Consider the following 23,553-nt stretch of genomic DNA (forward strand, 5'->3'; position numbering starts at 1 on the left):
GCCTTGGACACTCTTGTCCCTGAGCGAACAGAGAGGACCAGAGCAAAGGGGAAGGAAGCCCTGTGGTTTGATGTCTCGCTAAGAGAAAAAAAACAAGTTCTCCGGCAAGCTGAGAGAAGGTGAAGACTCAATTACAGCCAGGCAGAGTTTGAAACTTATAAGGCATTTCTGTCGAAATACAAGGCTGATTTACTGCTGAGGAAGGCAGCCTTCTACAAGGACAGAATTGGCCGTTCAGGGAATAAGCAAAGGGAGATATTTGCTATTCTTAGGGAATTAATACAGTTGGAGGGTAAAGCCCCAGCAAATGATCGCCCGACTGTGACACCTTCCAGAGGTTTTTTCTCCAGAAACTACAAGATATCATTATGGATATCAAAAAATCTTCAGCTGATTCTATTCCCTTAGTCCCCCCGAATTCCCAGAGGTTGGCCTGGAATTTGAATAGCATCCCATGTTTGGATGAAGAGAGGTTGTCAGCGATTACTTGCCAAATTAAATCAGGATCCAGTATGGACCCGTGCCCCCGAGAATATTCCAAATGGCATTGCCTGGACTAAAAAAACAGCTGCTGAATCTACTAAATGAGTCACTAGAGTGAGGTTACCTTCCAGCGGATTTGAAGGAAGTCAGGGTCATCCCCCTCCTGAAGAAAGTGGGAGCGGATATTAAGGATCTAAAGAACTATAGGCCTATTTCTCAACTTCCATTCATGGGAAAGATCCTGGAAAAGCAAGTCCTGAATACGCTGGCTGGCTACCTGGATGAACATGGTCTATTACATCCAAGGCAGGCAGGCTTCTGACCACAGCATAGCACGGAACTGGTTATGGCCATGGTTGCTGACGATCTGAGAATCAGGGCGTACAATAAACAGCCATGTGCCCTGATTCTATCGGATCTGTCAGCAGCGTTTGATACGGTCAGCCATACCATTCTGCTGGACCGTATCATGAAATTAGGAATAACAGGGCAAGCACTCAAGTGGCTCAAATCTTTCCTTACTGGCCGTACCCAAAGAGTGCAAATGGGAAACCAACTATCCGAGGCTAGTGCTGTGACCTGGGGTATTTCCCAGGGGTCTGCACTGTCCCCCCTGTTGTTCAACATCTACCTTCAACCTCTGGTGGAGGAGCTAACGCATAGGAATTGCCAAGTCTTTAACTATGCCGATGATACCCAGCTGCTTGTCCATCTGGAGAATACTAGGGAGGCACAGGAATCTGTAAAGAACTTGCTTAGATTAACTGTTAGTTGGATGACCAACAACCTTCTGAAAGTTAACACCGAGAAAACGGAGGTGCTGGTTATCACTAATCAAGAAAGCCCCTTGGTGTGAGCTGTTTTGGCCTTCAGAATTAGGGGCAATGCCAACCCCAGGAAGACTGGTCAAAAGCCTAGGGCTGAAAATTGACGCAGACCTATCTATGGCCCTCCAAGTCTCGGCGGTGGTGGGTTCTTGTGTTGGTCTGCTTAGACAACTCCGGAAGCTGGTACCCATTTTGTCTGTCCCTACACTGCAATCCATAGTGTCCGCTACGGTTATCTCGCGGCTAGACTATGGCAATGCTTTGTATTTAGGCCTCCCGCAGAAACTCCTGAGGAAACTGCAGGTTGTGCAGAATGATGCGGCCAGGTTGATCTATTCCCTGCCGAGGAGAACTCATGCGACCCCCCTTCTTTTGAAGCTGCATTGGTTGCCTATCAAACTTAGAGTGCAGTACAAATGTCTTTGTATGGCCCACAAAGCCATCTATGGAAAGGCCCCTAATTACATCAAAAAGCGCTTGAGGAAATACACTCCGGGCAGAGCTCTGTGCTCTGGCAAAGCCTGCAAACTGATTCAAACTAGATTTAAGCTCAAATCCAAGGGCGGCCGAGCTTTGTCGGTACTCCTTCCGCAAATTTGGAACAAACTACCTGCTACGTTGCAGGGGGACTCAGTGCTACTTTCTTTTAGAAAGAACTTAAAGGCCTACCTGTTTATAAAGATAACATCAATACCCTAACTGGGTTCGATGGTGGAAGGCGTTTTTGGGCTGCAGTAGGTTATGTACTTTATCTGTGAAAGCGCTTAGAGACCAGTGGTGATTTGCGCTATACAAAAACATTGTAACATAACATGAAAGCATGACCCTAAGTGTAAAATGTAGGTATTTTTATTAAGAAAAGTCATTTTAGAAGTGTCTGCAGTCCTGTACAAGTAACGAAAGCTCTATTAGTAAAAGTGTAGAACATTTCCTTTTTTTCTTGAGGGTCTTCAGATGAATACTATAGAAATACACAAATGCAAGGATTTGGAGTATGTCTGTATTGTTTTTATTTTTTCCTTACAATTTAGTAAATGAACGCAGACTTCCTTGGCTGCTTGGGATTGGGAGTAACAGATTAAATAATGTAACATATTACTCTTGTCAGTTCACCAAAGAGTTCCTTTTATACTTGTCAATGGGTCTAGGGAGTTTTTTTATTCTCAGATAGATGAAGTGATTCTTGGTGTGTCCTGCTAATATATGTGGCGCGTCAAGACTAAAAGAAGTTTTTCTGAAATAGAATATCCTCTCTGTTGATAGATTATTTATGTGCCTTGTCTAAAGACCTTTTTGCTCTGTCCACCAATAGATATTTGCTGCCTTACAACCATTGCCAGAGGGGCCCGGACATCAGATCCAGCCAGGGGAGTCAGCACCAGTCCAGCTTGAAGCCAAGGTAAAGGTAACCAGCACAGGCGTTGCTGGCAACTAGGACCTCAGTGAAGGTAGAAGGCTGGAAGCACTGGAATGTGAAGTGTGTACCCCTGCTACTGTCTTGGGTGAAAGACGGGGTCACAAATCAGAATGGAAAATTGATCCTTTGTGCATCCAGTTTTTGATGCCCAGCTGAGAGTCACACACCGACAAGAACGGCAAGGAGGCTTTTGCTTGAGGTGACCCCCTTTGAAATAAGTAAGCATGGGCGAATTTTGCGAATTCGCAATTTGTGAATTTGCGGATTTGTGAATTCGCAATCCGCAAAATTCGCAAATTTTTGCGAATTTGCGGATTTTTCTTTTTTGACGTGTTCGCGGGGCGATTTGCATGTTCGCGGGGCGCTTTGCGTGTTCGTGGGGCGCTTTGCGTGTTCGCTGTTTTTTTTTGCGAGACAGCTCATTGTTGTGCCCTTCTACCCTCTGCCCCACTCGTTTTTGTGCCATTCTGCCCTCTGCCCCACTCGTTTTTGTGCCCTTCTGCCCTCTGCCCCACTTGTTTTTGTGCCATTCTGCCCTCTGCCCCACTCGTTTTTGTGCCCTTTTGCCCTCTGCTACACTCGTCGTTGTGCCCTTCTGCCCTCTGCCACACTCCTGTTTAATTTTAGAATGGCGCCAGCAAGCTGCCAGCGCCATTCTAAAATAGTTACTAAGTTAGCTTCATCAGGAAGCACTAATAGATAAAATAAAGCTGGTGCTCGAATTCAGTTAAACTCAAGCACCTGCTTCAAATTAGTGCTTCCTGTTGAAGCTAACTTAGTAACTATTTTAGAATGGCGCTGGCAGCTTGCCGGTGCCATTCTAAAATAGTTACAAGCTTGAAGCTTGAACTTTTGCCCCCCGGATCCGTTCCACTCGCGGATTCGCGGATTTTCGGCAAATTCGCGGGAGTTCGCAGATTGCGAATTTGCCGAAAATCCGCAAAATCCGCGAGCGGAACGGATTTTGCGCCCATGCTTAGAAATAAGGGTTGCTTCGGGTACTTCAGCATCACACCCCTGAATCCTGGTCCCAAAGTGAACGAAAGTTTGCACCTTTGTTTGTTGATCAAGAGATACCTGGGCACACTGGGTACAATCTTTGGCCTCAACAAAAGAGCAGTGCGCCAGCAGAGCAATACAGGAGTTAGGGAAGGACTTGAGTTTAAGGTACAGGTGCCTGTTCTATTAAAGTGAAGAAAACTGGTGCACTGCATGAGGCACTTGACAGGATCGTTGAGGGTATTTGCCCAGGAAGGTGAGTGCCCTATCCTGAAAGAAAGATTTTTTTCTTCTCAAACTGGGCCATGATTGTTTTTCTGAGTTGCAAGTTGTGCACCTCCATCGTGGGAACAACAAGAGCCTGTGAGGCTCAAATGGACGCAAGGAGAAGACTCCCCTCTGGCTGGTTGTACAGCGGCTTTAATTTCCAAGGACTTATTTTTGTTAGCAATGTACCCCTTTGGTCGTCCCATTTTTGAGGAGGAGCAGCCCTTTGCGACTCCTCATCCTTATTCCCATGGTCCCGTTTGGTCCTCCTGGTCCCCTGCAGCAAAAATAGTTTTTGTAATGATACTTAGATTCTCTTTAATATTTGCATTAGGAATAATATTTATTCTGCAAGAGAAACGTTTTGGGAGCAGTTTGATAAATTCTTCTTTGACCTCCTCCTAAAGTATATTGATTGATACTCTAGCCCTCATGAAAAGAACACTGGAAAAGTCTATTGGCTGGGCGGATAATCTTGGACAGTCTTCTAGTCTGGGCCGATGACAACTCTGTTTTATCTGACTTACAATATGGTTTTCGTTCTGGTCTAGGAACAGTCGAGCAGGGCTTAAATCTTCTAATGTTGGTCGGGAAGTACACAAGGGCAAAGAAGGGGAACTTGTTCCTGGCCTTTGTTGACCTCTCAGCCGTATTTGATTGTGTGGTTCATTCCAAATTGTGGATTTTGCTAGGACAACTCGGGGTTGATGAAAATATTATTTATTTTCTTAAACGCTTTTATAGTGATGCGTCAGCTCGCTTCCGTTATGGCCTGAAGGGGGAATGCACGGACAAAATCCCAATCAGGAGTGGAGTCAGGCAGGGATGTGTTCTGGCTCCATTCCGTTTTAATCTGTATATAAATTGCTTGGAGGAAGCCCTGTGTAGTAACAGTTTAGATTCCCCAAACGCAGCTGGCCGATCAATCTCGGCTCTTTTGTATGCAGACGATGCTGTGTTTGTCTCGTATTCAAGTGGGACTTCAGCGCGTAGTGGATAGTTTTGCCCTTTTCATGAAAGATCTGGGGCTAAGGGTAAATACGTTGAAAACATTCATCATGCGCTGTGGCAAGGATTGTAAGACCAAACGGGTCATTTTTATTGCAGGACAGAAGCTTGAGGCTACCAAGCAATTTTCTTACCTAGGCATATTATTTACTCAGAATGAGTCTTGGGGTCAGGCAGTAGCAGCTAAAAAACTTGCGATGGTTCGTTCTACTGCTGCCCTGTCGAATGTTTCCCAAAAATTAAGTACAAAACCGCCAATTGAGCTAATTAAGATCTATCAAGCCAAATGTGTATCTGGAGCTACCTATGGGAGTGGGATATGGGGTTTTGCTGACCCTAACCCCATCCAGGTAGCTGAAAACTCTTTTCTGAAATATATCCTCGCAGTTCCTAAGAGTACTCCTAACTATAACTGCCACGCAGAATTAGGACTTCAATTCATATCTGATCTGATCAAGCTTGAGCCTGTGCTTTTATGGCACAGGCTGTGGACTAAAGAAGAAACCAAGCTGAATAGGGATATTGTATCAGATATCCTAAAATTGGAAGGAGTAATGAGGATTCCATGGCTGAGCTATGTGTCTAAGTTTCTCACGGATATTGGAAAGCCGGAGTACTTCCTAAATCCCATCACTATCTCAGCCATTTCAAGAAAAGATTTGAGGAAGGAGGGTTTGTCTTTCTTGGATGCCATACAAATAACAACAGAGGTTCTAAAACCAACTGTCCTGCAACATCAACTGTTATTAACTACTTTTAATATTCAACCCTATTTGGTTCATGTTCCTGGCAATTATGATAGATTTTTATTATCTTGTTTTAGATTTGGAATCTTCCATAGACTGGTTAGCTTTCCAACTGTAAATGACTGGTTGCATAATTTACAGCCCTGTCCCTGTGACGATGTGTCGACCCAAAGTACCATGCACGTCCTTTTATTTTGTAAATTTTATAGATTCCTTAGGTTTTTTTTTTTTACTGCCTCTATTGAGACAGATGGGCCTGCGCTAATGTCGTCTGGCCATGTTAAGTATCCAATACATGGATAATGAACGATGTGTTGCAACAATCATAGTGTTTTTGAAAAGAGTGATATATTGCAGAAAAACTATGATTATGTAGTGTATTTTAATTTTAGTAAGGATGTCTTTAATGGAATTTTGCCACCAATGAATTGCTTTGTATACACGTTTTTTGTTATTTTTTAACGAGATGGTAATTTTGTCAAATGAATTGAAATGTGACATTCTGATAATTATGTATGCTTTTATGATAGCTTTTAACAATCAAATAAAGCTATATTTGACTTGACTTGACACTAGAAAACTCTATTGAAAATGTTTTTATTAGATATGTGCTGTTGGCTATTCTGAAATTGAAATTGATGGTCACTGAAATACATAGAAGCCCTGAGACATAGAATTGAACTGGATGGTTTTGGGATTTGCTTTCTGCTTAGGTTTTGAAAAATATTGATAGTTCTGTTTGTAATAATAGTCATTACTCTCTCCTGCTATCTGTATATTAATTATGACCCAATGCTCTGTTCCCTTTGTGCTTCTGTCTATACCTTCTAATATTTAGAATTAGAAATGCCCACCTAGCAATGGATCAGAATATTGATGAATTTATGAGAATAAATGTGCAAAATATTTTCTATGTTCCTTCTAGATCATCGGGATGTCTTTAGCTCATGCTAAAAGGACCGTCTGTTAAAGATTGCAGGAATTGCTGTTAGCATGAGCTAAAAGCCATTTTGTACTTGGCAGCCATTTTAGTTATCCATGTGCTCACCATGTGCTTTCTCCCTCTTCCAGGGCCTTGCACATGCTGAGAAAGACCTGCAGCTGCCAGAATGCACCTGCTCCTAGTGTAGAACTGTCAGGCTATTCTTACTGATGTAAGCAGTTTAGTCTCCCCTCCCACAAGCAAATTTTGTATACCCATATTAGTCAATAACCATGCTTGTATGTGCCAGGAACTCCCCTTGGTTTTATGCTGACTATGCAACAAATGCCTATATAATATCCCATTTCGCTGTACTCCTTAGACTGTCTCATACAGTGGCCTGAGGGTACTGTGTGATGCAGTCTCCCTCATTTGAGGTTAATAAATGCATTTTTTTAATATTACAGCTTCCATGCCAATCTCTTCTTTGTTGGTCAAGGACCAGGTGTATCAGTGAACCCCTAAAAAGGTTTTCATTTCTACAATGGATAATTGCGAATCACCAATATTGCATGCCACAGATACCTAAAACCATTAAGAGCGCCACGTTGTCTGCCTTGATGTACAGAAGGGTTCCCGGCGCATCATGAGGGAGCAAGAGCAAGCACCAGAGGAACTTTAATAACCACAAGAGATGTATTTTAACATCCACAGGCCTAAACATGTATTCTCTTTTCAACAGCTGATCCACAAACGGCATTTGAGTCCTGAGGCAAAACAAGGTGTGCTTTTGAAAGAACATTTCAAGAGTGCACTGCTTTGGAATATGCTCACCTTGTGTCGTACAGAGCATACAGCCTTTTATTCTCTTCAATGGCATTCCTGAAATTTAAAAAAATAATTTTGATTAGTGATAAATATTGACTAGATAATATTGTTGCTCAGAATAATTAAAGAGGTCGCTGGTGAACAATAATGTGGTTCCTGATTTCTTTTTTTTAATAAGGCATCCTATACTACAACATCTTTGATTATTTTCACTCAGTTTCATCAATACTTTTCTAAACCATGATCGCTAGCCTTTTCTATAATAAAAGCTACTTATGTTCAATAAAAATTGCTGGAGCTACTAACACAAATTATGGACACAATAATGGAAACATACATAATTCACCCAAATGAAACCTTTTCATTTACTAGGCTGGGCTACACATAGAGGAGTTACTCGTGGGTAGAAAGATAGGTGCAAGCTCCTTGTTGAAGAACTCCAATCAAAACAATTAGCTGACTGCTCACTGCAACGTTTTCATCCTTTGGGTTTTTATTGTGTGCACATCAATGGAGCTCGCCCAATAACTTTCTCTCCTTCTCACATAAACCACTATCGATCAGAAAAATTAAACACTTGTGAGAAAGGGTCTCTTTTTGCAAGATCATTTCTATTTCGGACTGATGCTGCAGATGTTTGAACCCTGTACACTAGGGCACTGCTGTGGAGTCTCCAGCGTATGTACTCTGTCCCCCTAAAGATGGTAAAATTGTCTAGCTCCCAATTGGCATAGTGCACTTTCCAGTAAGGCCATAGTATATAGTTCAGGAAATACACCAATGGCATGGAAAAGTTCAAAGTGACCTATGAACTGCAGCACATGTCGTGTTATCCATTAGGCTGGCACAGGAAGCAAGGCTTCGGGCATACCTATGTAGCCTGACTCCTGCAGCTGTAAAACCTGCAGACAAAACATTTAAAATAACTCTTTTTGACAGGAAAGACCACTACTGCCAAATATTGATAAGACATCCTTAGGTAGGCCTTGTAGCCCACAAGGAAGGGTGCTTAGTATTTAAACGTGCTACATGCAAGAATTTAATGTTGGCCTGAACCTACATTAAATAGCACCCAAAAGCGATTTTCACTGTGAGGGGCTGTGCCTATCTTATGAAGAAAAACTGGCATTCAGAAAAAAGTCATAAGCCCGCTAACTTTGGAGTGGGATAAGATGCATAGAGATTAAACCACTAGTTTTAAAATTTGCAGAAAATCCAGTTCATTGGTAAAGGTTAGCTTTTTAGTAAACATTTAGGAAAAGTGACTTTTAAAAGTTACACTCTACTTGCTTGAGCATCCAGTGGGCTAGTTAGCATGAGTCTGCTGAGAGATGGCCCTGCCAGTGCCTCCCATTACTGCAGTGTGAAAACTGCTCCCTTTGCCGGAACAATATCCATGGCCTTCTCATAGGAAGAAATGGGAGGAATGCAACAAAGTTCAGCTAAAAAAAGACAGCAGGAGAGGGTCCAGGAACTTAAAAGGGACTAGGGTGAAGCCTGCCTGTTCATAGTTGAGTGAAAGAGCAGGGGTTGTATATGCCCTATGTAGCCTGTTTGGCACCATCCCAGTAGGAGAGGAGTTTAGGAGGAGGGGACGCCTCATTTTCCTAAATACAGCCATGACTGGCACATAAGGTTCCTTTAGGTGCAGAAAAACTCTAACATAGTCACTTTGCCTCAGAATAGTGCACTGTTGAAGAGTTTGCACTGAGACAAAAAGGATGTTCTGCAAAAGTGGGAAGGGTCGTCCTTGAGAACTCTTTTCTCATTGGTTATGGAGTGTTCAGGACTCACCCCACCCACGGGATAGTAAAACCTACAAAGCTTGCACCTCACCTTCAGCTCATCAAAACACTCTCTCGCCATGAGAAAGAACTGAAGTGGGCTGGACGTGCTGTTTGAGATCTGTGCTGCCACTTAAAGAGCTGGACCTGCTCCCACTTACACCCAGGACTAGTAAGTGGACTCCGAAGGTGAGTTGGCTGACCTCCTCTATGGCTATACGGACACACCAAACTGCAAGAGGCCTTTTCCCTGACATGCCCAACTTGTAGCACCAATACCCGGTCTGTACCCTGCTTGAGGCCTCTGCTGGATTGCACCCTGGTCCCTAAGTGCTGTCCCTGAGGTCCTGAAAGCCTTAGATTTGGATGAGTGGAGCTGCTCCAAAAATTCTGAAAAGTTGGAATTTAGAACTTTTTTACTTCCAAGACCTCCGGAGTGACAGCAGGATCTCACAGGAAAGGTGCCTGATTTTGAAATAACTCTCCAGTTTAGCCCGAATAGAGGATTTTGAACTCCATAAAAATGACAAGCCTGAAGATTAAAATCTTGACTCTGCAAAGACGTGAAAAGTATCCACTTAATGCAAGATCTTCAACGGTAGCAAAATTAGAATGTTTCCTGACCTGAGCTTTTCCTGTCAAAACCAATAAATTCCTATCGGGTTTCTAGAGGACTTGGGTGTATATAACCTGAAACCTTACGTTGCTGGACGATTTTGACTTCCATTTCAAAGTTTCAAAGACTAAGGGGCCGATTATGATCTCGTCCGGAAACCATTCCGACTGAATTGGTTCTGGAATGCTTTCTGGAAGATCGGATCGCGGGAGTCCGACCGAGCGATTTGGATGCATCCGGATGCTTCCGGATACAATTCTGTCAGACTCCCATTGACTTCATTGGGAGCCTGTGTTTCGAAGTAGAACACTGGCTCCCATTGAAAAAAGGGGTGGCTGGGGAAAATCGTGCACCCTGTGGCAGGCACCTCATGTGCATGCCACACTGTGCATGGTCTGAAAGGGGGACCCATGGGTACCCGTTCGGAAGGCCCCGGGTGAAGTGGGGCCTGCTACAAGACCAATTCCGACAGCTGTTTATTTCCGGGCAAACCAATTTGTAACGGCTGTCCGATCTGTCAACGTAATCGCTCGCTCAGAAACGGTGTCCATAGAGCTGTATGAATCAGCTCCGAAAGGCTCGACCTGTACAAAGGCCTTTCAGGAACAATTCAGTCAGCCCAAATAGTTTCGGGGCATCATAATCGCTCATTCAGAACTGGGTACAATTCAGTCCGAAACAAGGGCTCCATATCGGATTAGGTAAACCCGAATCCGATTCTGAGCCCTTCTGAACAGGATCGTAATTGACCTCTAAGTCCGAAGGAAAAATCTTTGACTGATATGCAACAGCTTGGTGTATCCTATCTGTGCTTGGCCTGAAACAGTGTCTAAGTTCTAACTGCATGCATGACGTACTGATTGGTGCTTTACTTTGGAATGGTGTTTTTTTGCCTTAAATGTTTAAAAAATCCTATCTCTGGTTCCCCGTATTGGATTCCTGCTGTTTTGGTGTAAATTTACTTCAATTAATTTTTCTCTATTTTTGTAAATCAATTGTGGAGTTTTACAGTGTTATGTTTTGACTTTTTAGCTGATTGTTTCTGCTAAGTACTTTACACATTTTCCTAAGTCAAATGAGTCTGCTCTGTGCCAAGGGGTCAAGCCCTTCCGTTTCTTCTTCTTATTAAAGTTTGAGAAGGGTGGTCATCTTCCTCCTGTTCATCTTTTTATATGTTTTGGAGGAGTATCATGTCAGTGGGGGTTTGTATGGTTTAAGGGAGTTCACATCTCAAACATAGCCAATGAAAGATAATTCATTCAGAAAGGTTCTGGAATTAACAGGTTTACAGTCTTGGCAATATATAGTTGTCTGATAATACCACTGTATGATCAACCGGCTGACTGATTTCCAAAATCTTCTTTCTCAAATAATGGGTTGTCTGAGGACTTAGACCTCCACGTACACCACCACATCATGCATGATGTGTTCGGGGGTACTTTTCCCACTATTCTCAGAAGACTGTTGGGAGCATTCAGGGGTTGCCCAAATTAGAGTTCAAAGGGACTGAACACCTTTCCCTTTGGTGGCAACTCATTATTGACAAATAGGAGGTATGGGAGAAATTGGTTACACTGGATCTTCTTTGCATTTTTGGGTTAGCAACATCCCTATCACGGCCTTGAGGAACTTCACATAACATTCATTATTTTGGGGTGGAAAGAGGTCCATTTCTTGTAGATACCCCACCACCCATGCCTTATGGCAAGAAAATGGTCCCTTGTCGAATACAACCGCTTAAGTGGTACAGCACACATGCAAAAATGCCAATCAGGGCCATGTCTTTAACTGTGATAGTAAGGCTCCTGAGAAGCACATCCTTCAAATAGCTAATTTTACATCTTACAATTATTTATTTATTTATACAGGATTTATAATGCGCATGGCTGCCTCAGCGACGAGGCGTCCCAGCGCAACCAGAAACCAAAGAGAAACAGGGAAACTCACAAGCGTCCAACATCAGATGGTGGGAAACAGCCATGTTTTTAGGGACTTCCGAAACGTCAAGAGATTAGGGATGACTCGGATGCTCGCTGGGAGGGAATTCCAGAGTTTGGCCGCCAAAAGGCCAAACGAGCGACCCCCCCACCCTCGCTTTCCTTACTTCGTAAACTTGTTTAAAGAGGTGGTCTTAGTGCACCATTGTGAGGAGTGGCCTCTGCCAATGTCCTTAAACGTCACTCCACCAAGGGCGCTTTTGCCATTCCACCAGATGTGCCTCACATTTGGCATATTAGATAAGACTTTCATGACCCCTTAGTTTTATTCCCCATGTAGGGATAGTAAAATGGCTTGCAGTCATATCTCCTTTCTCAGGCATTGAGGAACATATGGAGGAATTTTGTAAGCTAGTAAAGACGAAATCATTTATGAGACTGAGACACCTCTAACTTTATATTACTCCCAGATTCTGGACCATTAGACTCAACTTAAAGGAGGTTTTTCTCCCCATAAACCTAGAATAACCAAGATACTTTACTGTTCTCTTTGGGTGTTGCCTCTCTTCAGACCACCAGGGGTAATGTTTATCCTTCATATAGCGCCTTGAGACCCTTACGGGTGAGTAGTTGCGCTTTAACAAACTCCTGATTGATTGATTGATTGATATCTCGCTGAGGTCTGCTTAGCTAAGACCTCTTACATCCAGAAATTCATCCACCTTGATTCATCCCACCAGTTTAGAAGCTTCAGCTTTTCATTCCATCTCAGGTTTATATCGCTCTGGAGTGATAGTTCTGTGTCTTCTACAAAAACCCACTCTAATACATGCTTCACATATTTACTACACTTTCCCTTCATATGAAGGTTCAAATTGTATAATTTGCCCCTGGAATACACTCTGAATGTACCTAGTTAGACAAGAACCAACTCCATGTCTAACATATTATTTACAAGGATGCACTATGCTTGAGCAGACAGATGCATTCCCCTGAGCAACTTCAGCTAGAGAAAAATAATGCCCAACCACCTGAAAATCCAATATGCTTGAGAGCTCTTGATACATGTAGTGCTCAAGTCTCATCAAGTGATTGTCACCATTTTTGGATATCCACTGGGTCCCCTAGTACAACTACTTTAACGGGTTTTAGTCAATGTGTTGGATGTATAGTGCCTTTGGCTATCAGCTGGGACTGCAGCTTTGTTCTCAGACTCACCTTCCAACACCTGAGGAAACTAATGTTCATTCTCCCCTGAACTCCAAATTCAAAGCCAGTGAAGGAATTGCTTAGGGTGTAGTAAGATACACCTGCCATAATGTATCTTGAGAAGTGTAAAGACACACTGGATCAGTTTGTAGTCTTTGAATATACATTAATCCAACATAGGTTTTAAGGGAAGTATTAACAATAGATCCTGACTCTTCATATTTTTTTGTGGCATGCAGGAAATCTGTGGACTAAAACAATGTGACCTATCTCCCCTCTTGTATGGGTAGTATATACAACAAACTGTAAGCCAGATTTCCTTTTGATAGACTAATATTAGCATTACAGTTTTGGGCATGTCCTTATAAACAGAGGGTAGTAAAAGGTTTCATAGTGTTCTGTTTATATGTAGTCAGAGCTTCATTGTAATCTTGCTTGTTTAAAAACATATCAGAGACTATGTCATGCACTTTGGTGTAGAAATATTCTCATTAAAATCATCCCAGCATTTGGGATCAATGTAAGAATGCACAAAATGTTAGTTGCCCACTAGTTGTGTGATATCATGGCAAGGATTTCAGTAGTGCTCATGACGTAGTATAGCAGTGTAGTCAAATTTCCATTTTTTTCAGTGTTGTTAAAATAGTGTTTTAGGCCATAATGTTGGTGGTAAATGAATTCTTGGGATCGAAGCTTAGCTCTAGACAATGGAGTGTGTGTTCAACAGTGAATCATCCATGCATCTCATGTGCAAAATATGAGTTACTTAGTGACAGTATAACATCATTGTGTTCAAATCTTTGCTTATCGAATTATTTGTTGACTAGGTAAAATCAAAAAGGTTGTTCTGCTGGCACTGAATTGATAGGTCACATAATTAGTCCTTGCTGGAGAATCATCAAGATAATTCCATAAACTTAGAGGATTTATTATTGTTCTAATTGGTCTGGAAGTTAACAAACAGCCAAGGGAATGTTACTGGATACTTGTGAGCTTGGTTACACATTCTATAAAAATCCAAATAGTCTATCAAGAAGACGGCATGCATCACTAATATTCATTTTTATATAGGTGAAGATTACTTTTTGATAAAAAGAACATATAGAGCTCAGTTCATTGAAATTGGAGCAGGAAACAGACCGTGTCTAAAAAGGTACAAATAGCATAGCTTTACTTAGATATCACCTTCTATTCATGGATGCTACATCACTTTTTATTCATGGATGTTATATCACTTTCTATTCTTGAGTTCTGTTTGGTTCTATCTCTACTTCTCTTTCTGAGTACCTATCCAGATTTATAGCCTTTTCCTTACAGCTTGATTTTATGCCTTATGCCTTGTGCTGTATTTCATACCTCCATACTTTCAACCAGTTATTCAGTTGCTTTTTTGTCTTTCTCCGTTTTTTATCTATGACTTGGAAACACAGTTAGTTTGTTAGCTTTAATCGGCCAGTTGTTTCCATATTCAGGTAAATTTGCTGTTCCCAGTTACTTAGTATTCACTCCTTCTTTTCCTTAATCACTATGTTGTTACTTATGTTGCTTTTAATTTGTCTACTGCTTCTTAGAATCCAGTCCGAGCTTCATTAATTCCTTTTCCTGTATTCTGCCACCTTTGCTGTGTTTCCTCTTTCTTGAATTTTAGTCCTGCATTTCTCTGAACTCTTAACTCTTACCCTCGCGTTGTTCTAAAAACTTGTGACTTTATGTGCAAAGCTATTTTGCGGTCACAATTGATCTGATTCACAAAAATTGAGGGGCATATTATCAAGGACAGGCGATACATTATCGCCGCTTTTATCGGCAGGAAACTGCAGATAAAGCGGCGATAATGACCTTGATAATATGCTCTATGAATTCCAATCGAAGCCCATGTTAGATGTGATAATATGCCCCTGAGTCTTTCCAACTAGCAAAATACCATTTGGGTCTATACAAAACCCAATTTGTGATTTGGTAACTTCTTACCGAATCTCAAAATAGTTCTCCAAGTGCATTCCAACTCACAATTTGGAATAGGCATGTTTAGGGTGTCTCTTCCAATTTGTTATTGGTTAAGATATGTATCAATGGTTTGTGACTACAGTTGTGTATGCAAACCACTGACGGGGTACTAACACCTCAAAGGAGGTGGTAACCCATTGATAAATGTAAAGGGGTCCCCACAGGACTGCTTACACATTGTGAATATTGTCAAAAACATGTTTTGGAGTAGGCAGTCTCCCATGAAACCATTGCCTACTCCTAAACAAAGTTTGAGACATTTTTCATTTTTTTAAACACATGCCATTTTTTATTTAAGGAAAACAAGCAGCCATTAAAATGCTTATTTAAAAGTAATCACAGGCATGGTGGCGTGCTGACATAAGCAGCCCACCATTCCTGTGATTGCAGAGACTTGTTGTGGGTCGCAATTTGCTACCTACTTCATTATTTTCATGAGGTAGGTCGACTTACTACTGACTTCAATTTGGTATTTTGTGAACTGACCTATAAGTACATATTTTAGTTCACTAAATAGCACTGCATTCAGTAGAAGTCGATGCACAAATTGTGTGCACTTTAATGAAATACATTCTTAGTACATAAGGCCCTTAGTTATCAGAGGATGTCAGTGAGTTCAGAGATTTGTTGACACACTCGGATACTGGCTTTAGCGTCCTTCTTTCATTAGGTGGTGTTGAATGTCTCCTAAGACTGTGGGACAGTAACTGTTACATGCTTTGTTGTGACATTTTGTAGATACTGACAGTTTGTTTTCCACAGTACATTAAAATTGTAATGATGGTTGTTGATCTAGTATTGTTCTGCTTTGTTCTTCTCTATTGTTTTTTGCTTTTTTGATTTCCATTGGTAGTTCTTATCCATAGGTTTTTTTCTTCCTATTTTTGTACTACTGCAGCAATTAACAACTTCCTGTCCAATCTACAGAGCCAAGTCCACTCAAACTTTCAAATAATATACTGTTTCTGTACAGCCTACACCATCCTTCAACACATGCCTAGTCCTTATATTTTTATTTGCAGCTACTTTCATATCCATGCTACACTACCTCTTCCCTACTTCCCTTGTGTATGCAGAGAACTAACTCTCCATATTAACTATTCTTTTCCTCATCTCAGCGAAAGTACTAACAACAAGGGAACGTTTGCAAAGTGTATGCTCTGAAGGAGGCAAAGGAACTGGTTTCTAAGACTGTTCGATGAAGAGATCTGCAGTTTAGCATTAGCGATGAAAATTACTCTGAATGCGGAAATGTGCAGCCCGTTTGGCAACTCATGACAATCTCATAGAAATTGACACTCCCCATACTTCTCAATAGAGGAAGATGCATCAAATAGCTTAAGGAATCAAGTCCTCCCTACTGCAGATTCAGGCTCCTCTTCTTGCCACATAACCTTTACAGCTGCAGACATGAAAGAACATATGTGTACTAACATTTGCCCTTTTCGTTCTGACAGCAAGAGTGTTCTTTAAATCTGTGTGTCAGAAATGAGTCAAAGCAATACCTCTGGGAGCTGGCTTCACCTGGAATGAGCTCTGCAAACAAAGGCTACTCTCACCCTCCCGTACAGTTAGCACTTAATTTGTAAAAGAAAAAATATAAACAATGAGTGCTGGTGCCCAAACATTTTCCAGAGAGGCTGACACCCATGTTCATCGATACGGAACAGACATCTTGTTATTAAACTTTGTTATAAAAATAATTTGGTTTTATTGTCATTGTAACTGTAATTGCATTGTTATCCAGTATTGGGGTATCTTTCATAGATTCACATGCCTGAATCATTCCCCGTCGTCGAGGCGGGAGTCCCACGGTAAATTATATATATATAGCAGTGCCTAAAACCATTAGTAGTAGGCTAAGAAAGGATATAGGCCCAACTAGGCCCAAAACTTAGCAGCCTATCTACCTCATTATGTAAAAAGAACTGAAAATGTAGCCTCAGCCAATCAGCTAACCTCACCCTCTAGAACCTTCCCAGCCCAGGCAGTTCTCCTCAGATTTTCACCGCACTTCGTGTGTAAGGGAGTCTCCCTAGTGCCTACTCAGTTTTCTTCAGAAATTTCTTCAATTCTTTCAAGATGTCGGAAAAGAAGGCTTTATTCAAGGCCTGTGCTTCATGCTTCAAGAAGAGAGTTCACGTGGACGACGAGCACTCGGACTGTATTTATTGTTTGCATCCTTCACATGTTGTGAAGGATTGCAGGATATGTCGAACCTTCCCTCCTAAGACCAAAAGGGATAGAGAGGCGAGAGTTCTTTTGTGGCTGAAGTCGTCTGTCAGAGATGACGAGGACAGAGCCTCTACTTCAAGTAAGAGAGCCAGTTCCAAAGAGAGGTGTTCCCCTGAGAGATTGAAAAAATCTAAGTTCTCTCATAAACCCTCTGAATCCACAAGGAGTGCTGCGTCAACAGAGTCTTCCACTGTGAGTACAGTCCGCACTAAAGCTGTCACTTTAGTGTCTTCTCTCACTGTTACCACCTATTCTACGTCTTCTACTTCTTCAAATACTGTTACCACCTCAGCAATTACTTCTCCTGTGATGTCCGTCATGGCCTCTTCTTCTGAGACAAGATCGTCAAAGAAAAGCGCGTCGTCGACGAGTCTACCGTCGACGACCAAATCACCATCTTTGAAGCGCTCGTCATCGCTTCCGTCGACGCTCTCGTCGACGGCTCCTCCGTCGACGAAGACTTCCACTATCCCGTCGACGAAGACCCAGTCGACGAAGATCCCGTCGACGAAGACCCCGTCGACGAAGACCCCGTCGACGAAGGCCCCGTCGACGGAGGGCCCGTCGACGGAGGGCCCGTCGACGAAGCGCCCGTCGACGAAAGGCTCGTCGACGAAGACCCCGTCGACGACAGGCCCGTCGACGACAAACACGTCGACGAAGATTTCAGCTCCGTCGACGACTAGCTCGACGACGAGGAGTCCTTCGACGGATCCGTCTACTAGGACGCCTTCCAAGAAGTCTTCATCCATGATTACAATACCTGTGACGATACCGTCGACGACAATATCGGCAACTCACACATCGGTTTCACTTTTGCCATCGACAGCAGCGCTGGCATCTTTGAATGTGCCGTCTACGCATTTGTTGCCCACATCTCCGGTTAGGGTGCAGTATACCCATTTTCAGATGAAATCTTTTCAGAGACAGAGTTACTCTCATTTGTCTCCCCTCTTGCCTTCGCATATCTTGGAAAATTACGTGGAAGCAGATTCGGATAATGAAGAGGATGAGGATGATGATGATGATCCTTTTGGAGTGGCCCATCACCCTTCCCAGTTGCACATAAAATATCAAGAGGATGAGGATGATGATGAGGTTCATTGCTATCAGGAAAATTTAGCTACTCCTTATCATCAGGAGCAACAACACACAGAAGACACGACTCATCTTCCGTCTGTTCTAGTACAGGATTTGCAGGCCATGCTGGCCGATTATCGTCAGAGGTTTCCACCAACTCTGCCTACTCCAAATACTGTGCCAGAGGACATGCCAGTAAATCCACCGCCACATCCTTCACATTCTCCAAGGCAGGATGTTGACCCCGGGACTGGAGGTCAGGATGTTGACATCTCATCTCCAGATGAGGATGAAAGAGAGGATGGGGAACTTCCGGATTCCACGCCTACGGAACCATGGAATGATTACGTCATTCCTATGCCCTCTCCTAATCTGCCAAAACCTTCAGATTCTCCGCCAGAAGACATAGGAGGTTTTCATAACATCATGCACCGGGCAGCTGCTCGATTTGCAATCACAGTTTCGGTTGAACAAACCGACTGTTTTCTTCATGATTTCAAAGAAGGGTATAGAAGGGTGTCCAGATCTATCCCTATCATTGATTATATCTGGAAAGAAGGGATTGATATTATGAAGACGCCAGCTTCCATCCCGGCGGTTCTTCCAAGAGTCGACAAGAAGTACCGAGCACCACCGGACACTCCTTCATGTTTGATTGGTCATCCGCGTCCTGACTCAGTGATTTCACAAGCGGCTCAACAACGATCCAAAAATCCGGTTGCACCTCTTTCAACGCCTCCAGACAAAGAGGGCAGGAGATTGGATGCAATTGGAAAAAAGTTCTCGGCTAATGCCGCTGCTACTGTCAAGATTGCTAATTCTTTGGCAATTTTAGCACGGTACGACAGACAAATGTGGTCAGATCTGTCGGAGTTCATCAATTTGGTTCCCGATGACCGTGTTGAAGAGGTCAGGAAGGTTGTCTTGGAAGGCGAGCGGGCAGCTTCTGAAATTATCGATTGCGCCCTCGACGTATCTAATACAGCCTTTAGACAATTGGCCGGAGCGGCAGTTCTCAGACGGCAAGGATGGCTCAAGGCGACTTCTTTCAGACCTGAGGTCCAGACCAAAATACTGGACATGGCCTATAATGGCGAGTTATTGTTTGGCAAGCACATAGATGAAGCATTGCTTGCGATAAAAACGGATACTGATACGGCCAAATCGCTTGGTGCACTACAGTATAAGCGAGGTTTTTTCAGAGGAGCAAGAGGCCGTGGTTTTTCATCAAGAGGACATTATCAAAATCAGCAAAACCGTCAGTATCAACCTCAAAATAAACCGTACTACCAACAGTCCTATCGGCAGTCATCGTCAGCGGGTTTCTCTCGTCAAGGAGGGAAACGACGTTCTAACTACCAGGGACGTGATTCAAATAAACGCCAGTGAGTTTTGCCGGACACCATCCTCCCTTCCCTCCCTCCCTGTGGGCGCCAAGATTTCCGCCTTTTATCAACAGTGGCGGAAGATAACTTCAGATCAGTGGGTTCTGGACATAGTCAAACACGGACACACTCTGGAGTTCTTGCAGAAACCTCCAACATTACCGCCCAGGGGTCCCTCCCCTCCTCGTCTTCATTTGTTATACATGGAAGCCATGAAAATGCTGCACAAAAATGCGATAGAGAAAGTCCCAACATCCCAGAAAAATCAGGGGTTTTATTCTCGCTTCTTCCTTGTGGAAAAGGTTTCAGGAGAGTGGCGTCCAATTCTGGATCTACGAAACTTAAACACATATCTGAAAAAGCAGAGTTTCCGCATGGTGACACTCACGGATGTCCTCAATTGCCTCATGGAGGGAGATTTCATGGCTTCCCTGGATATGGAAGACGCCTACTTCCACATTCCAATTCATCCAAATCACCGCAAGTATCTGAGATTCACAGTGGCTGGTGTCCATTTTCAATTCAAGGTGCTCCCTTTCGGCCTAAAGTCTGCACCAAGAATCTTTACCAAGACTCTAGTCCCAGTTGCAGCTGCGTTGAGGTCACAGGGAATCCAAGTATTCCCGTACCTCGACGATTGGTTAATAAAGAGTCCGACGAGGACTTCGACAAGGCAATCGGTCAAGAGTGCTCTGTCAATGTTCTCGAATCTGGGTTTGACCCTCAACGCCAAAAAATCTCAACTTCAACCCAGACAAATTCTGACGTTCCTGGGAGCAGTACTAGACACTTCTCAGTGCAAGGCTTCCTTAACCCAAATTCGTCAGGACAAGATCACAAGGCTGGCAAGTCAAATACGGTCAAAAAAGTCTCTTTCGGTCCGACAGTTTGTTTCCCTGCTAGGGATGTGTTCCTCCGCACTCCATCTAGTTCCACTGGCTCGACTCAGAATGAGGCCTCTCCAGGAGGAATTGCATCGACAATGGCGGCAGATAGACGGATCTTTCGAGGACCGTATCAAGGTCACGCCCAAGATAAAACAAGCTCTTCTGTGGTGGGCGGCAAAGAACAATTTGTCTCCGGGGCTCACTTTTCTTCAGACTCTACCGGAATTTACTCTAACGACAGATGCCTCCATGGAGGGTTGGGGAGGTCATCTCCAGGACCTTCAGGTGCAGGGACGGTGGTCCCATCAGTACAAGCACAAACACATCAACTGCCTCGAGTTGAGGGCAATTTTCCTGTCCTTGCGAGCCTTCCTGCCAAGAATTGCAGGCTCTGCAGTACTGGTGCGCACGGACAACACCACCAGCATGTTTTACGTAAACAAGCAAGGGGGCACAAAATCTCTGGCCCTGTCTCTTCAAGCGCAGGAAATGTGGGAATGGTTACTCCACCACAAAATTTCCCTCAGAGCGGAACATGTTCAGGGAATTCAGAATTCTCTGGCCGACGATCTCAGCAGATCGTTCACAGGATGTCACGAGTGGGAACTCGAACAACGCCAAGTGGAAACAATTTTCCAGCTCTGGGGCACACCAACGCTGGACCTGTTTGCCACGCAGCAGAACAGCAAATGCATATACTTTGCCAGCAGGTTCCATCAGCAAGGATCGAGAGGAAATGCCCTGTTGATGAGGTGGACCGGAATCTTTGCATATGCCTTCCCGCCGATTCCTCTCATCCCAAAGGTTCTACAGAAAATGAAGAGAGAGCGTTGCTCTCTAATCCTAATTGCTCCTCGCTGGCCGAGGCAGTATTGGTTCCAGGAGCTTCTGATACTCTCCCATCAACCTCCACTGCGCCTCAAGCCGACACTTTCAATGCTGACAAGGGAGGAAGGACAAATACTTCATCCAGATCCTCAGTCGCTACACTTGCACGCCTGGCTCCTGATTTCTTAGAGTTTAAGGACCTAGAGATTTCTCCAGACTGTAGAGCTGTTCTATCTCAGGCTCGTGCACAGTCTACCATCAGAACCTATCGCTTCAAATGGAAGAGATTCTGTTTATGGTGCGGAGAGCATGACGTCCATCCACTACAGGCTCCTCCAGAGAAGATTCTGCCTTATCTGCTGTCTCTAGCCAGATCAGGTCTCGCTTTTTCTTCTATCAAAGTTCACCTTGCTGCCATATCCAGATTCAGGAAGAGTTACAACAAACCATCTTTGTGCTCTTCTTCTTTAATTAAACAGTTCCTTAAAGGATTATTTCGAGTTTTCCCTCCAGTGCGGCCTCCTCCTCCTGAGTGGGATCTCAATATTGTGTTATCTCAGTTGCTGAAAAGGCCTTTTGAACCAATTCATAAATCGGAACTTAAATTCTTGACTTGGAAAGTGGCTATTCTGTTAGCCCTCACTTCAACCCGGAGAGTAAGTGAGATACAAGCGTTCACTATATCAGAACCTTTCCTACATTTTTCAAAAGATTGTGTGACACTTAGAACTCATCCTAAGTTTATTCCCAAAGTTCCGACCCAGTTTCACATCAACCAACCGGTGAAACTCAAGACTTTCTTTCCAGACCCCAAGACTCCAGCTGAAAGGATGCTGCATTCCTTGGATGTCCAAAGATGCCTCAAATTCTATTTACAAAAGACAAAAGATTTACGCAAATCTACCCAACTGTTTGTGGCTTATGGACAAGCTACACGTGGTCAGGCAGTGACGAAGGCAACTATAGCCAGATGGCTTTCCTCTGTCATCGTCTTCTGTCATGAGAAAGCGAACAAGCCCCTGACAAGAACGGTTAAGGCGCATTCCACCAGGATGATGTCAGCGTCTACAGCCCTATTTGCAGGGGTGTCCCTGGAAAACATCTGCCGTGCTGCTACATGGAAAAGTGTGCATACTTTTACGAAGCACTATTGCCTGCAGCCGGTACTACATGGAGATACGTCAGTGGGAGAAGCAGTGTTGCAGCATCTTCTTCACTGAGGTCAGCCTTTTATGGTTTTTCTTTTCTATTGCTACATGTTTACTAATATACTGTTTTAATGTTCTATATATAGATACATGTTATATGAAGGTGTTGTCATGATTTTGCATATGTATTGAGATATGTTATTGCTCTAGTACCTTCCAGGTTGTGTGGGGATATATGGTTTGGATTGTCTCCCACCTTCCTCTACCGACAGTTATGGTTGTTACTGCTTGCTACTCTGATTCAGGCATGTGAATCTATGAAAGATACCCCAATACTGGATAAGAAAACAAGTTACTTACCTGTAACTACAGTTATCCAGTATTGGTATCTTTCATAGATTCACATGCACCCACCCTCCTCCCCGGCTAGGCAGTTCTTATATAGGATACTACTTCTCACTTGTGCTGGGAAAATCTGAGGAGAACTGCCTGGGCTGGGAAGGTTCTAGAGGGTGAGGTTAGCTGATTGGCTGAGGCTACATTTTCAGTTCTTTTTACATAATGAGGTAGATAGGCTGCTAAGTTTTGGGCCTAGTTGGGCCTATATCCTTTCTTAGCCTACTACTAATGGTTTTAGGCACTGCTATATATATATAATTTACCGTGGGACTCCCGCCTCGACGACGGGGAATGATTCAGGCATGTGAATCTATGAAAGATACCAATACTGGATAACTGTAGTTACAGGTAAGTAACTTGTTTTCATATAGCTCGTACTACCCCTGACGAAGCGTGGAATCGCTTTTCAGCGAGTAGCTTGCTACTCTGGAACCCAAAAAGGACTTATAGCATTTCAGACTGCACTTATGCGCTTTCTAAGCACGTGTTGCTGTTACCCAATTTACGGTACTCAGTTGACTAATCATGGAAGAATGGACGA

At 43.3% G+C, this 23,553-nt stretch overlaps 1 protein-coding gene across 1 annotated transcript in view; it reads right to left on the reverse strand.

Moving 5' to 3' along the window:
* The window catches only part of GABRB3 (gamma-aminobutyric acid type A receptor subunit beta3), a 1,175,948-nt gene that overhangs the window by 733,702 nt on the left and 418,693 nt on the right, over positions 1-23,553 (reverse strand). The window contains exon 2 of the mRNA XM_086934180.1: positions 7,504-7,551. Within this exon, the coding sequence (XP_086790306.1) occupies positions 7,504-7,551 (48 nt within the window). The remainder of the gene's footprint in view (positions 1-7,503; positions 7,552-23,553) is intronic.

Source organism: Lissotriton vulgaris, chromosome 8 (assembly GCF_964263255.1).
Source record: "Lissotriton vulgaris chromosome 8, aLisVul1.2, whole genome shotgun sequence".
NCBI classification, from domain to species: Eukaryota; Metazoa; Chordata; class Amphibia; order Caudata; family Salamandridae; genus Lissotriton; species Lissotriton vulgaris.